At 54.5% G+C, this 14,636-nt stretch overlaps 2 protein-coding genes and 1 non-coding gene across 3 annotated transcripts; 2 read left to right on the top strand and 1 right to left on the bottom strand.

Annotated features, from left to right (window-relative positions):
- Positions 1–2,560: 2,560 nt before the first annotated feature.
- LOC415661 (uncharacterized oxidoreductase-like) lies at positions 2,561–5,121 on the top strand. The gene is made up of 6 exons (XM_414028.7): positions 2,561–2,740; positions 3,045–3,096; positions 3,265–3,452; positions 4,324–4,482; positions 4,653–4,772; positions 4,904–5,121. The coding sequence occupies exons 1-6, from the start codon at positions 2,594–2,596 to the stop codon at positions 5,015–5,017; spliced, it is 780 nt and encodes a 259-aa protein (XP_414028.2). The 5' UTR covers positions 2,561–2,593; the 3' UTR covers positions 5,018–5,121.
- Positions 5,122–7,467: 2,346 nt separating this feature from the next.
- On the bottom strand, positions 7,468–7,540 carry TRNAK-UUU. Its single transcript has one exon. It is a non-coding gene; the product is annotated as a tRNA-Lys (tRNA).
- A 550-nt stretch (positions 7,541–8,090) lies between these two features.
- LCAT (lecithin-cholesterol acyltransferase) lies at positions 8,091–14,470 on the top strand. Its single transcript, NM_001293094.2, has 6 exons — positions 8,091–8,265; positions 10,817–10,973; positions 11,266–11,381; positions 11,724–11,819; positions 12,093–12,317; positions 13,301–14,470. Exons 1-6 carry the CDS (start codon positions 8,115–8,117, stop codon positions 13,933–13,935), a joined length of 1,380 nt encoding a protein of 459 aa, NP_001280023.1. The 5' UTR covers positions 8,091–8,114; the 3' UTR covers positions 13,936–14,470.
- Positions 14,471–14,636: the final 166 nt, after the last annotated feature.

Here is a 14,636-nt window from a genome sequence, read left to right as displayed (position 1 = left end):
GTGCTGCCAACTCTGTGACCACAACAGGTTCTGGTGCACGCTGAGAGCCCCATGGAGGGCAGCGTCTTCCCACAGCGTCTCACTCTTCATCCATGAGTGTCAGAACAGGCTGCTCCCAACCATCGCCACTGACACATGTCCACTCAAGTGACAGCTGTCACTGCTGGAAATTTCCCTCCCAGGAGCTAAGTGTCCATCTCCAAGGAGGTGGGCTGGCTGCCCAGGTCTGGCGGAAGAACGAGTGTGGTGGTGGCTTAGGATCTGTCCAGGAAGGGCTCCCCATGGGGGAACAGGTGGTTGGGGACACGGAGTAAGGCAGAGATGGAGTGAAGGGCTCCGCATCACCACACATAGGGTGGGGTACGGGAAGAAGATGCTGCCCGTATCCATGTGTGGGCAGGGGCTGCTGGATGCATCTGGGCAAGAAGGAGATATTTTCCAGTAAGAAGGGCTGTGGAGGTGGGAAATGGGGCTTTGCTCTGCAGAAAGCAAGGTTATTGCCTATGCTGGCTGGCTGAGTGCTTGCACTTCAAGTACCATGTAAGAGATGGGTGTCCTAGGGCAGGTGGAGGGTCCCATGGTCCACTCTTCATGGGCAAGCATCACCAAATCATCCCCTGCCCCCTCACCTTGCTGCCACAGTATGGGAACATGGGGGCTTCCAGCACCCCATGGCACCGCCTAATGGAGACCACTTTGGAGGACACACTGATGATGGTGGCTTCTGCAGCACAGCCCCTGTGTCCCTATGTCCTTCACTGCCAAAGAGTCAGAGATACGGAGGAAGTTTGACTCAGGATAGGGGATATGGGAATCACTGAAGTTGGAGAAGTAAACAAGTCCAACCTAATTTACCCAATCCCATCACTGAACTGTGTCTCCAAGAGCCTCATCCACACATCTCCTTAATATCTCAGTGATGGGGAGTCCACCACTTTCCTGGTCAGCCCATTGCAATGTTTGACTAGCCTCTCTATGAAGAAATTCTTCCTAACATCCAATATAAACTTCTTGGAACGCAACTGAAGGCTGTTCCCACTCATGTCCTAGCACTTGACACCTGAGAAGAGAGACCAACACCTCCTTCCTGTACTCCTCCCTTTCAGGGAGTAGTAGGCTGTGATGAGGTCTCACCTCAATCTCCACTTCTCCAACCCAAACAAGCCCTTTCCCCTTCGTGTCCCCTCATAACTCCTGTTTTCCAGTCCCTTCATCTGCTTCACTGCCCTTCTCTGCACTCGCTCGAGCAACTCAAGATCCTTCTGGCAGTGAGGGGCCCAAAACTGGACCCACTATTCAAGATGCAGTCTCACCTGTGCCATGTACAATGGGACAGTCACTTCCCTAGTCCTGCTGGCCATACTATTTCCAGTGTAGGTCAGGATGTCATTGGCCTTCTTGCCCACCTGGGCACACTTCTGCCTCATGATCAGCCGGCTGTCAACCAGCACATGCAGGTTCTTCTCTACCAGGCACCTTTCCAGCTGCTCTTCCCCAACACTGCATGGGGTTGTTGTGACCCAAGTGCAAGACGTGGTGCTCATCCTCATGGAATGTCATGCAATTGGACTTGGTCTATTGATCCAGCCTATCCAGATCCCTCTGCAGAGCCTTCCTACCCTCGAGCAGTTTGACACTGCCACCTAGCTTGGTGTTGTCTTTCAGCTCCCTGAGAGATCTCTCCATTCCCTCATCCATATCACTGGCAGAAATGTGAAACAAAACTGGCCCCAAGACTGAGCCATGGGGAACACCGCCAGTGACCAGCAGCCAGCTGGGTCAAACCACACTCATTAGGACCCTTTCAGCCTGGCCAGCCAGCCAGCTCTTCACTCAGCTAACTACACCTGCACAAGCCATACACAGCCAGCTTCTCCAGGAGAATTCTGTGGGAGAGGGTGTAAAATGCTTTACTAAAATCCAGGCTACCATTATCCACAGCCTTACCTCTATCTACTAAGTGGGTTATCTTGCCATAGAACAAGACGGGGTTCAGTCAAGCAGGACCCACCCTTCATAACCATGCTGGCTGATTTTTGATCACTTGATGGCCCCCCATGTGCCATATGTTGGCAGCCAGGATGATCTGCTCCATAACGTTCCCTGCTTCAAAACTGCATCCAAGACGAGGATGATGCCCTATGAGGTACTCTTGATGGAACAAGCAATCTCACTCTTGCATTTCCTCTCTCAGGAGTATAATTGTCCAGGTTGGGTTCGCATGAACACATCCCTTTTCCTTTTTAGGTCCGGTTTGTGTCCCCGTACATCCTTTAAGGCTTCCTCTATTCATATATCTCACAAGGCACTGAAAAAAGGCCTTGACCAGATACCCCTGAAGGAGCACACGCTCACCTTCCATATACCTTATAAGTACAGTTTACCATAAAAAGTAAAGTCATTTTTGCCATCAGTGAGGCTGGCTCCCAGCCAGGAGCTGTGACCCAGGCAGTTCAAAGAGCTCGAGAGATAGAATACAGAACCAAGGCTTTGCGCAAGCCCAGTGTGGGTGGGGTGGAAGTTCAGCATGCTATAACAAGCATTCGGGCACTGAGCAAACAACGTGAGCTGGAGCAGAGGAAGAAGAAGCAATATGGGAGAGCTGCGTGTCCGCTCCGTTCTGGTGACTGGGGCCAACCGAGGGATCGGCCTGGGCTTTGTCCAGCACCTGCTGGCATTGCCAAACCCACCTGAGTGGGTCTTTGCAACCTGCCGGGACCCCAAGGGACAGCGAGCACAGGTGAGGCTGGGCTGGGACGGAGCTGAGGTGGGGGACAGCAGGGCTGGTGCAGGAGAGGGGATGTGTGAAGGATCATGAGATGGATGAGGGAGCTGTAGCCCCGGGCCCTGGGCACATAAGAGCTGGGGAGGGATGGCAATGGGATGAGCTGTGCACAGAGTGTCATGGCCTCCTTGGGGTTGGGCAGGGAGCTGCTGCTACCACTTCTGCTATTGTCTGGCACCATGTGGCACAGGGCTGCAGGCAAAGTTCAGCCATGCTGAAAGGAGAGTGACATAAGGCTCACATCAGCTGTCTTCTACAGGAGCTGCAGAAATTGGCCTCCAAGCACCCCAACCTGGTCATCGTCCCGCTCGGTACGTGACGCAGCCGCACCCCAAAGGGTGAAGGTCCCTCAGCCGGGCTCCCTGCTGTGCCAGCGCTGCATCCTCCCCCATCCCTGGTGCAGGGCTCTGTCCCAGCACTGTGCCTGCTGGCACACACCGAGGGCAGCGGGCACTCACCTCCCCACCTCGCCTCTGCAGAAGTCACCGATCCCACCAGCATCAGGGCGGCCGCAGCCAGCGTCGGGGAGCGCCTCAAGGGCTCGGGGCTGAACCTCCTCATCAACAACGCTGGAATTGCAAGGGCAAACACAATTGACAATGAAACACTGAAGGATATGTCTGAGGTGTACACGACCAACACCATTGCACCCCTGCTGCTGGGCCAGGTAATGCGCCCACCCACAGCTCCAGGAATATTCCTGCCCTGTGTCTCTGCATTCCCCCAATGGAGGAAGGAAGGGGCCGGTGGGACAGAGCCCTGCTCTGCTCTTGTGCTGATGTCAGGCCTGGTGCTCCTGAGCTGCTCTGAGAGGTTGGAGGAACCTGGAGCAGGAGGAAGAGGAAAGCAGCTGCCAGTGGGGCTGGTGCCAACACTGCTGCTGTGGAAGGAATTATAGAGTTATAAGAATCCCAAATTTGAAGAGACCCGCGGGGATCATCAACTCCAACCCCTGGCTCCACACAGCCCCACCTAAAAATCAAACCCTATGGCTGATAGCAGTGCCCCAACACTCCCTGAGCTCCAGCAGCTCAGGGCCATGCCCACTGCCCTGCAGAGCTGTGCCATGCCCACCATCCTCTGGTGCAGAACCTTTCCCTAACCCTTCCCCTTGTGCAGCTCCGTGCTGTTTCCTCAGGCCCTGCTGCTGTCCCAGGAGCTCTGCCCCTCTGCTCCCTGTGAGGAGCTGTATGCTGTAGGTCATGAGGGGGTGTAGGCCATGAGGCTGCCATGAGACCTTTCCTCAGCCTCCTGTGCTCTGTGCTGAGCAGACCCAATGCCCTCAGCTCTCCTCGCACACAGTGCCCTCAGACCCCTCCCCATCTCACAGCCCTCCTTTGGATGCTCTGTTGTAGTTTTATGTCCTTCTTACGTTGTGGCACTCAACCCAGTGCTCGAGGTGAGTCCTTCCCTCACCCAGCAGCAGGGCTGTGCCTGAGGCACCCCAGGACACGGGCAGCCCTTTTGGCTCCAGGCCACTCTGCTGGCTCATGTTCACCTTGCCTTCATCCAGAACTTCACTTCTCCCCTCTCCACAGGCGTTCCTGCCCCTGCTGAAGAAGGCAGCCCAGGAGAACCCAGGCTCGGGGTTGAGCTGCAGCAAGGCAGCCATCATCAACATTTCCAGCACTGCCGGATCCATTCAGGACCTCTACCTGTGGCAGTATGGACAAGCGCTCTCATACCGTTGCAGCAAGGTACTGTCAGTCACTGGTTCCCCCTCACAACACACCACCATGCCTGGTCCCAGGCCCAACCACAAAGGGCCGTGTCAATACAGGACTGGGCATCTGCATGGGAAGACCACTGTGGGGTCCCCGTGTCGCTGCTTCTCATCCCCACCTGATCCCTGTGCTGTCTCCCACAGGCTGCCCTGAACATGCTCACCAGGTGCCAGTCCATGGGGTACCGGGAACACGGCATCTTCTGTGTCGCTCTCCATCCCGGATGGGTCAAAACAGACATGGGAGGCACATTAGAAGATAAGGTAAGAGCTTCTGTCCAAGGTTTAGAAGAATCCGTTATTGTGGGAATGTGGAGCTTCCTGTGCATTGAAGGCTCCTGGGCAGGCTGGGCCCTTGGACACATACAGCCATCTTTCTCCTTCTGCCCCTGCAGTCCCGCGTGACAGTGGATGAGAGCGTAGGAGGGATGCTGAAGGTGCTCTCCAACCTCTCCGAGAAGGACAGCGGGGCCTTCCTGAACTGGGAAGGGAAAGTTATGGCCTGGTGAGCTGCTGGCCAAGCCTCGGATTTTAGCAGTGATCTCTTTGTTGCTACACGGAGTTGTGCCTGTGTCTTAACGAACCTGTGACTATAAACAATGATTGCAGTACATGTGCAGTATGTGAGCTGCCTTATTGCTCTTGTTTTAAGTACAGTTTTCACAGTCTTCAGCAATGCTTTGAGGGAATGCCTCAGTTATTTTGCACGTGACTGAGCTATGTTGGATGAAATGGTCAGTCTTTGAGTAGGGGGGCCTGGCTGCCATCCTGGTACAGCAAGAAGCTAAACAACAAACGCTACTTGCAAATACAGCCAAATTGGAATCATTTCTGATTCATCATAATATCACCCAGATTTGTCATGTTCACACACAGACCTTCAAGGACTCTCTTCCTCTTTTCACTGGATTTCTTGAATGCTGGACAAAGTCCCATGCCAAGGATGGCCCACATGACAGGATCTGGAGTCAGGCTGCCTCTTACCCAACGAGGGCTTAATACCCTGTCCAGGAGATCTTACAGGAACATTTGTGTGTAGGGATTCCTTGGAGAGAGGGGCTGCATTCTGGGAAGAAAGCAAGTCATCTTTGTATTGCAGGCATCAGTGCTGCATGACACCACCATCAGGAGCAGCCAAGAGCTGTTACTAATTTCTCTTTTTCCCTTGAGACAGCCAGTAGACAAGGACATTTTCTATTCTCTCTGACCAGCTCTCATTTTTCCTATTCATTTTTCTGTTCCTCTAGTTGGAACAGCCAATAGCAGCTGCCAGTTCCTACTTTCTAAAGCTGTCTTTCCCTCTTCCAGTCCATTTTCGCACCTCTCCAGATGACCAGTAGTGTTTTGTGCTTCCATTTATTGAGGCTGTCTCAGAATGTCTCTGGTTTTATTTGGTGCCCCTTTGCACTTCAAAGAATCTGGCCGTGCTTTACAAGGATGTTTCTTGCTCACAGGTCTAACTGTCAGATAGGATCTCCACTTTGAGGAAGTGTTTTTTACTCTTTAGAAGCCTTCAGCCCATTGACACACGGAGTTCCCTTTGTCTTAGTGCCCTCTCCCAACAGCTGTGCAGAGCTCACTGTGGCCAGCAGCTTTCAGAAAAGAAGGTGAAGGCTGAACAAGGTATCTCATGGGTCCCTCTGGGGAGTCACTCGGGGCTCAGCTGGTGAAGGAGCCACAAGAACATGGGAAGGGAAGAGGGAGGCTTTTTGCTGCAGGCTGATATTTTTCTTCATCCCTTATCCCCTTCAGAAAGAAAACAGAACGAGGAGTATAACGTGGGCAGGTGGTTCTGCCCTGCCTCAGGGAGCTGTGCCATGGCTGTGGGAGGGGATGGATTACCATGGTGGGCTGCTGCCCAGGTTCTTCCTTCTTGCCTGAGATCATGCTGCTGGAAGGGAGGGAGCTAGATACAGAAACTAAGAGCAAAATTCATGGCTCGTTTGCCTGTAAGAACATCCAATCCGAACCTCCCCTGGTGCAAGTGAATGCCATTCTCTCTTGTCCTATAGCTGGGAAAAGAGGCCGACCTATCCCACTTTTACACAGGCAATTTCATCATCCCTCTTTTCTCCCCCTCTCCAGAAAGTCAGTTTTGGGAATAAGTCCATTAAGCTCATCTGAAGAATAATAACTAACGTATATTCAGGTTGAAAACCAAACCTTCCTGAGGGGTGAAGGAGAGGGAGAAGGACTGAGAAGGGTGGAGAACGAGGAAGGAAGAGGTGAAGACAATGCTTTGTCTCACATTCAGGACTTGTCCATGCCAACCCATGGGACAATCTGATGGACAGGGATACCTCTGGATGGACAGTCCCCACGTGTTCCCAGAGATGAGGTCACCCCAGGGGGGGACAGTGAGGAACAAGGACATCCCAGAAGGAAGGTCAAATAAGATATAATGATGAGGGAAAATCCCAGTGGCTGACAGATAAGATTGCCCCAGGGAAGACAGAGACCCCCACAGGCAGGGACACAGTCTGAGCAGACCGGGTCACCAGATACCCAGCTCCCTGCTCTCACTTTGGGCTGCCCCAGTAGGTTCAGGACCTCACCTCCATCAGTTCCCTGAGCTGTTCTCCATCCTTTAACCGTGCCATGGTGCAGCAGTCCCCCCAGTTCCAACCCTCAGAAGGCAAACCTTTTCCAGTCGGACTCCTGGGGTGTTTATGGTCTGCTGAGCTCCATTCTGGCTAAGGGTGGGAAGTGAACAGGTCCTGCCGAGAAGTCCTGTTTTGGGACGATTTTTAAGTGCAGACAGCTCATTTGTGAACAGCGGTAGAGATGCAGATAGGGGGCAGCAGGAGGCTTCTCAGTCTCTGCCCACGAGCTCTTCGTCTTGGAGGATGCACGAGAGGGAAAATAGTCAGGAGCCAGAGCCTGGGACAGGCTGCACGCTGCATTGGGCAGCATAGGGTTGCTCAAGCTCCCCTCACTCACACTTAAAGGATAAAAGCTTCGCCTGAACAGGGGCTTGAACCCTGGACCCTCAGATTAAAAGTCTGATGCTCTCCCAACTGAGCTATCCAGGCTCCTGCTTGGGCTTTTGGGTGATGCTGAAGATGGCCCACTGAGGACCCCACGTTGCTACCACCAGAGGGGCAACGCGGTGATTGCTGTGCTCACCCAGACTGAGCTCAGAGCTCCAGCCCTGCCCTGAGGTGCGGAGGACCGTGGGGGGAACACAACCCAAGGAGAGGGATGGCAGCGATCATACCAGGGTCAGTTCTCTGCGCTGCGGATGCGGCAACCTCAGTTCCAACCCAAGGCACAGCAGTGGTTTTGCACAGAGCCTGGTTGTGCCCCCCACCTGTGTCACCCGCTGGAGGCATGCTGTGGTCACTGACCACACGCAGCTCAGGGACATCAATGGATTTAGCCACCCGTGGGCAGGTCTCTGAGGGTACAAAGTGTCTCCAGCCACCGCAGCGTTCACAGGGGATGGCACATTTGCAAGGCTGGGACTTCGTCCCTCCCAGTCCCTCCTCCACATCCCGGCCAGCCCCTCGCAGCTCTCCCCTCCCCTGCAGCCTGAGCTCCTGGACCTGCCTAAGATATAAAAGCCCGTTTGCTCCGTTTGCTGGAGGGAGCCCAGCCAAGCTGGCCATGGGGAGGACGGGCGCCGGGTTCACGCTGCTGACGCTGCTGCTGCTGCTCCCGCAGCCCACGTCCCAATTCTGGCTCTTCAACGTGCTCTTTCCACCCACCACCACCCCAGAGGCGCCCCCGACCAACAGCACACCGCCCGTGGTGCTCGGTAAGGTGACAGCTGCCCGATGAAGCCGGGACACTTTGCAGTCTCTGAATGTCTCTCCATGTAGGAGCACTGAGGGTGCACAGCTGCCGCGCTCAGCCCAGCAGAAAGCAAAAGGGGTTTTGAAATCCTGCAGCACAGCGGAGGTGGGGTTCAGGTTTTTGCCCTGCTCGGGGGGCTCTGCTGATGGAAGGATAAGGGTTGCAACAGCCTCTGGATTGCAGTTCCATACTGCTGCTGCTTCTGTTCCAGTGGGATGGAAACTACCAACCCTTGCTCCCCTGCAGCTTGCCCTGTGCTTTTTGCAGTTAATTCATCCTCTGCTGTTGCAGGGCGTCTGACCCACAGTAGACAACCTTGCCTGGGCTATAGTGAGCTGGTGTGCAGCTTCTCCTTGCATCAGAGGTGCACAGAGAGGTTGAGGCATCACCTGGGGAGGTGGGGATGGGGAGTTCTGCAGCCTGGCTGGGGTTGTTTGCAAGCAGCTGGCTGGCAGTGTGTGGCTGCAATCTGCCTCCCTGTGCCAACACTGGCATGGAATTTTGCCACGAGACCTGCACTGAGCGGGGGGGTTATTTTTCACTCTTTTCCTGACTCAGAAGGACTTTCCCTTTTAAAAAGAGAAGAGAAAAAGCAGAACATCCAAAGACTGACCCTATGAACTCCCTTCCCCGTGGAGTTCTCGATGCACAGGGCAGCCTGGCACACAGCTTGGCAGGGGCAGTCATGCCCACAGCCTCTGGCACTGTGTGGTTGGAGAGGCAGTGGCTGCTGCCTTGGTGGTCAGGAGGCTGGGGATGGCACAGCACAAGTGACCCTTGTGCCACTTCTCAGGATGGCATGTGGCAGCAGGAGCATCTCCACTGCCCTTTTGTGAGCCTGCAGCTTGTTCACACCCCCAGAGAGCCTCATTTCAAGCACCACCCTGGGACCTCCCTTTCTCTCCATTCTTGCCTCTACCCCATGCCCCCATACCAGCCTCAGCCCCTGCCCCATGCCCTGTGCCCAGACTGGGGTGTCAGGGTGGTCAAGACAGCATTGATGTGCAGCCCATCCCCCTGGGTCTGGCATCCCAGAAACCCCCAGTGCCCTTAGGACAGATGATAACCCCTCTGCCCCCACAGGAACTCCCTTAATAATTACCTAGTGTCCTTTCTGAGGTGAGGCAGAGATCAGAGCTAAGCACTGGGGTGCTGGCTGCACCAGGGGGAATGGTGAGGCAGGAGGGGGGCACCCAGCCACCCCCAGCACTCTTGGGATGCAGCCCCCTGTGGGGCTGCCCCATGGGACACAGGGTGACCTCCTGTCCCAGAACTGCCACCTGCTCTGCTTGCTTCCAGGATAGGTCTGGCTCCCCAAATGAAGGCCAGGCTCTCCTGTGCCAGCATCCTCTCGTGGATGGGTAAGGACATGCTGATCCTCACTGTGTGTTGAAAGCAAGATTAGAACTTCCCCATATGCACAGGTTTGAGGCAGCTGTGGAGCAGGTTGAGCAAGGCAGCCAGCATACCCCATTCCCCTGTCATGTGGTACAACACTCCTGCATCCCTGGAAATGGTCTGCCATGCCATGGAGCTGTGGTTGTGGCACGTGGGTGCACTAGAGCATCCCCAGACCAGGCTGCCCTGGCATCCTGCTGCAGGGATACTGCTGGGGCTGTCCCAACCCTCCGTGTCCTTGACAGTCCACACACAGTGCTACCATCTCACCAGCCTTGCAGACACTGAGCTCTCTTTGCTTCTTATCCTTGTCCAGCCCTTTGGGGCACATATCGGATCCTTTGCACTGGCTGGGAGCAATGACAGCAGTGAGTATCCACTGTCCCTACCAGGGAACCACAGGGCAGCTCCCAGAGGCAGAGCCCCGGTCACAAGGCAGGCCATGAACTTGGTTAAAATGGTGTTGTGTTTACTGTATGATATTTGCAGCAAATTCCCACAGGGAACAGTTCAGAATCATTTCAGAGACTTTGTTCAAGCTGCTCAGAGGGTTTAAAGTTCAGGAAAACAATGTGTGGGCCTAGGGCATCAGCACATGGACAATTTTCACCCCAGACAGGGCCTGTGCTACCCCTGGACAAACTGATGGGTGTGATGCACGGATGAGCATGGGATACGGTGGAGCTGGGCAGCTCCAAGGAGCACCAACCCCATCCCTGTGGCTGCAGATAGGAGCAGGGAAACCCAGCCAAGCTTGGGGAGAAACATTGGGATGCTCCATGCTGGTTATCTCCATTCCCTCGGGCCAGCACTGGGTGAGGGTGGCAGCTTGGTGATCCCATAGGATGCACTTTTAGAACAATTCCAATGCTTCTATGCCCAACCTGCGTCTCCAAGTGCCCTAAGATGTGCTGTGCTTGGTGAGAACCAAGGCATGGGCAGGCCGTTCTCCATGAGTGCTGCTCCAGTGACATCCAGCAGCAACCAACAGCAGGTTCCTGAGTGTCCCTAGCCAGGCAGCCCCAGGGAAGTCTGTGGGTCAAGGAAGCACGAGGCCAGGCAGCTCCACAAACTGAGGTCTACCTGGCTACAGTTTCCTTCCGTGATGCCCCCAGTGCCCGGGTGCCTTGGGAACCAGCTGGAAGCCAAACTGGACAAGCCGGATGTAGTGAACTGGATGTGCTACCGCAAAACCGAGGACTATTTCACCATCTGGCTCAACCTCAACACGTTCCTGCCAGTGGGAGTTGACTGTTGGATCGATAACACCAGGTACCGCTCAGCCCCATCCCAGGAGCTCCCCAGGTTAACGACCTACCAGGGATCTCCCTCCCCTCTCCTCCCTCTGTGGCCCTGACCCTGCACACACGCCGTCCTTCCTGGACTCTGCTTTGTGAACAGAGCTCTCATCAACACTTTCTGAACATCTTCCCCTTTTCCCTGTCCCAACATGTGCTCGTGACAGCCCGTCCTCAGCACCTCCTGCCGATGCTGCCAGCCTTCCCTGGGGCAGCAGGGTCAGGATGTGACCCCACTGCTGCCTTCTGTCCTGTTCCCTCCACAGGGTCGTGTACAACCGAACCGCTCGGAAAATGACCAACGCCCCCGGGGTGCACATCCGTGTGCCTGGCTTTGGCAAAACCTATTCTGTGGAGTACCTGGATCAGAGTAAACTGGCAGGTGAGAGGAGCCAGCTTAGTGGAGAGGCACAGGGTATCCAGGGCTGCCATGCATCGCCCAGCAGAGAGGAGTCCCTGTATCCGTGGGGTTCATCCCATCTCCGTCCTGAAGAGCTGATGGAGCCCGGGTCACTCGGGCATGAAAGATGCTGGCCCCAGGACAATTCCTTTCCAGCCCCAAGTGCTGTGTTATGCCTCCAGGATGCATAGAATTGCAATCTCTGACCAGAGCAGTCAAGCTACAGAGCTTAGCAGATGAAATTCCAGCCTGTGATCAGGATAAGAACAGAAAGAGGATAACAGAAGACGAAAGACGTAAATGCCATCTGTTCTCTCTCTGCAGGTTACCTGCACACCCTGGTTCAGAACCTGGTGAACAACGGCTACGTGAGGGACCAGACAGTTCGGGCAGCCCCCTATGACTGGAGGGTTGGTCCCCGTAAGTCTGGGATTGTGGCCGTATCACATGTGCAGGGAGGGAGGCAGGATGGTTCCCAGTGAGCAGGCAGAGGAGTGGTGGTGTGGTGGTTCAGCGTGGTTCGTCATCCCTTGGACAGGGATGGCTGTCTGTGGCTGTGAGTAGCACTCTCATGTGAATGTATGCGGTGGCACTTCTGGCATCTGTGCCCACACACCTCTCTGGCTGAGGCTCTTAGTGTCAGCCTGAGGCTATGTGAAGCTGACCAAGAGCTGATGTCTCTCTTGTCCACAGAGGAGCAGCCTGAATACTTCCAGAACCTGAAGGCACTGATAGAGGAGATGCACGATGAGTACCAGCAGCGTGTCTTCCTCATTGGGCACAGCATGGGCAACCTCAACGTCCTCTACTTCCTGCTCCAGCAGAAGCAAGCCTGGAAAGATCAGTACATTGGGGGCTTCATCTCACTGGGTGCCCCTTGGGGAGGGTCCGTCAAGCCACTGCGTGTCCTGGCATCAGGTGAGTGATTCCTTGTGGGCAGAGGCTTCTTCATTTTCTGTCTGTCCTGCAGAAATGGAAGTGGCAGTGAGCAAAGACCAGACACTGTGGTAGAAGAGCTGAGGCACGGACAGCTGAGGGCTAGGGATGCTCCTTGAAATCAGAACTGCCCATCCTGGGCAAAGTAATGCCCCAGCCACACATCATGGGGCTAGGAAAGCACACTGGGCCATGTTCACTCTCTTCTCACTGCCTCCCCAGACAGCTGCACTGCCTCCAACAGTGCAGGACTCTGAGCGAGATGGACTTTTGCTCCAAGCAGTACAGCCCTTACACAGCTGAGGACATGGAGGCCCCTGAAGGGACATGCACGCTGTTCTACATGACTTGCTTGCATCTCCCTGTATCTCAGAGCCCATCCCCCATAAGCTTTTATTTTTTCAGGCTTCTAACTTCCTTCACCTAGTTTCTCTTTAGCTTCTTTTCAGTCCAGAAAGCCACAGTCACTTGCCTAATGCTGACAGCCCAAGGATCCACACGTCACAAGCTGAGCCTCCAAAATGGATGGAATTCATTTAAAAACACATGCTTGCAAATTTTAACATCCGACCCCTTGCATCACTCTTAGTCATCTTATCACATTTTTCTCTGCTATCACATGGGCCAGAGACCTTTTTTTAAGGTAATTGTATTGTTGCATGGTCATAGGACTCCAGACACACTAAAAACACCCACGCTTGCAGGATGAGTGCAGGTTGGCCGCACATCATCATCCCCCTTGGGCTCAGCTCACTCATATGTGGAGGTGTAGGGCTTGCAGGGCTCAGCTAGTTAGGGATGTTATCTGTTCAGCTTTGTCAACACTCGGCCTCTTCTTCCAGCTGGAGGGCTGAAGTCAGAGAGGAGGGTTTTGGTAGGTGCATGCTGACAGTCAAGAGCGGCCAAGAGGTGTCCGATGGCAGCTGCCCAAGGGTGTATTTTGGTGCGGTCTGTCTGTCCTGCAGGTGATAATCAGGGCATCCCACTTATGTCCAACATCAAGCTGCGTGAAGAGCAGCGTATGACCACCACCAGCCCCTGGATGTTCCCAACGAGCTTGGCCTGGCCAGAGGACCACGTTTTCATCTCCACACCCTCCTACAATTACACCTACCGGGACTACCAGCGGTTCTTCACCGATGTCAACTTGGAGGATGGTTGGTACATGTGGGAGGACATGAAGGACTTGCTGAAGGGATTACCCCCTCCTGGTGTGGACACATATTGCCTTTATGGCACGGGCTATCCCACAGTGGAGACTTACATATACGATGAGCATTTCCCTTACGAGGACCCCGTGGACATGATTTATGGTGATGGGGACGACACTGTCAACAAACGCAGCTCAGAGCTGTGCAAGCGATGGCGCAACCAGCAAAAGCAGAAAGTGCACGTCCAGGAGCTGCGAGGCATCGACCACCTCAACATGGTCTTCAGCAACCTGACGCTGACCTCCATCAATGAAATACTGCTGGGGAGCACCAAGGCTGGGGCTGGCACCAAGGAGCAGGGAGAGCCGAAGCAGATGGGTGCTCTGAGATCCAGCCCAGAGGTAGGGAGGAGGGGGCACAAAGTCCTTAAGGAGCCCAGAAAGAACTGAAGGAGGCGATGGCCAGCTTCCCTCCATGCTTGTATCCACCAGAAGCTGGCGTGAAGAGGAGTAAAGGACTTGGAGTTGGGTATCAGAGAGAAGGAGCAAGAACAACAGCTCAGGTGGATGGGCTGGCACCCTCTTCCATTCTGATTGTTTGGGTTTTTTTTTGTTTTGGGAGCAGTGATTAATTACACTTCAGAGGCTTGTCACTTCCCACTAGTGGATGGATAATTAACCACGCTGCCAGCTCATTAACATCACACTCGTGGATTATGGTGTGTGAGCAAGCCCTCGATGCTAGCAAGCTATCTTTAGACACTTCAGGCCGTGGTGCCATAGCCTCTTTTTATACAGGACAGCCTCCATGTAAGCAAGATAGCACTCATGGTGCCGGGGCAGCCACCAGGGTGGGTAAGGACGGGAGGATAGGCACAGCTTGCAGAAGGGCCCCCGCCAGCCCCCATCACACAGGCAACAAGCTGAGCCCCTGCTGCAAGACTGGCTTAGAATTAGCAGATCTAATAAACATACTTGGCTTCTACACCTCCAGCCTCCTTTGTGCAGCACCTTCCAGCTCACCTAGACGAGCGTGGCTGGGTGATAACCAATGTGCAGTGGCAATCTAAAGGGTGATTTGGTTCAGGTATCAGGGGAAGATGCTCCACTCAGGGGGCGGTGAGGCGCTGGCACTGCTGCCCAGAGCTGTG

The sequence above is a fragment of the Gallus gallus genome, chromosome 11 (genome assembly GCF_016699485.2).
Source record: "Gallus gallus isolate bGalGal1 chromosome 11, bGalGal1.mat.broiler.GRCg7b, whole genome shotgun sequence".
NCBI lineage: Eukaryota > Metazoa > Chordata > Aves > Galliformes > Phasianidae > Gallus > Gallus gallus.
Note: the sequence above shows the minus strand (reverse complement) of the source record. Positions and strands in the feature narration are given on the sequence as shown.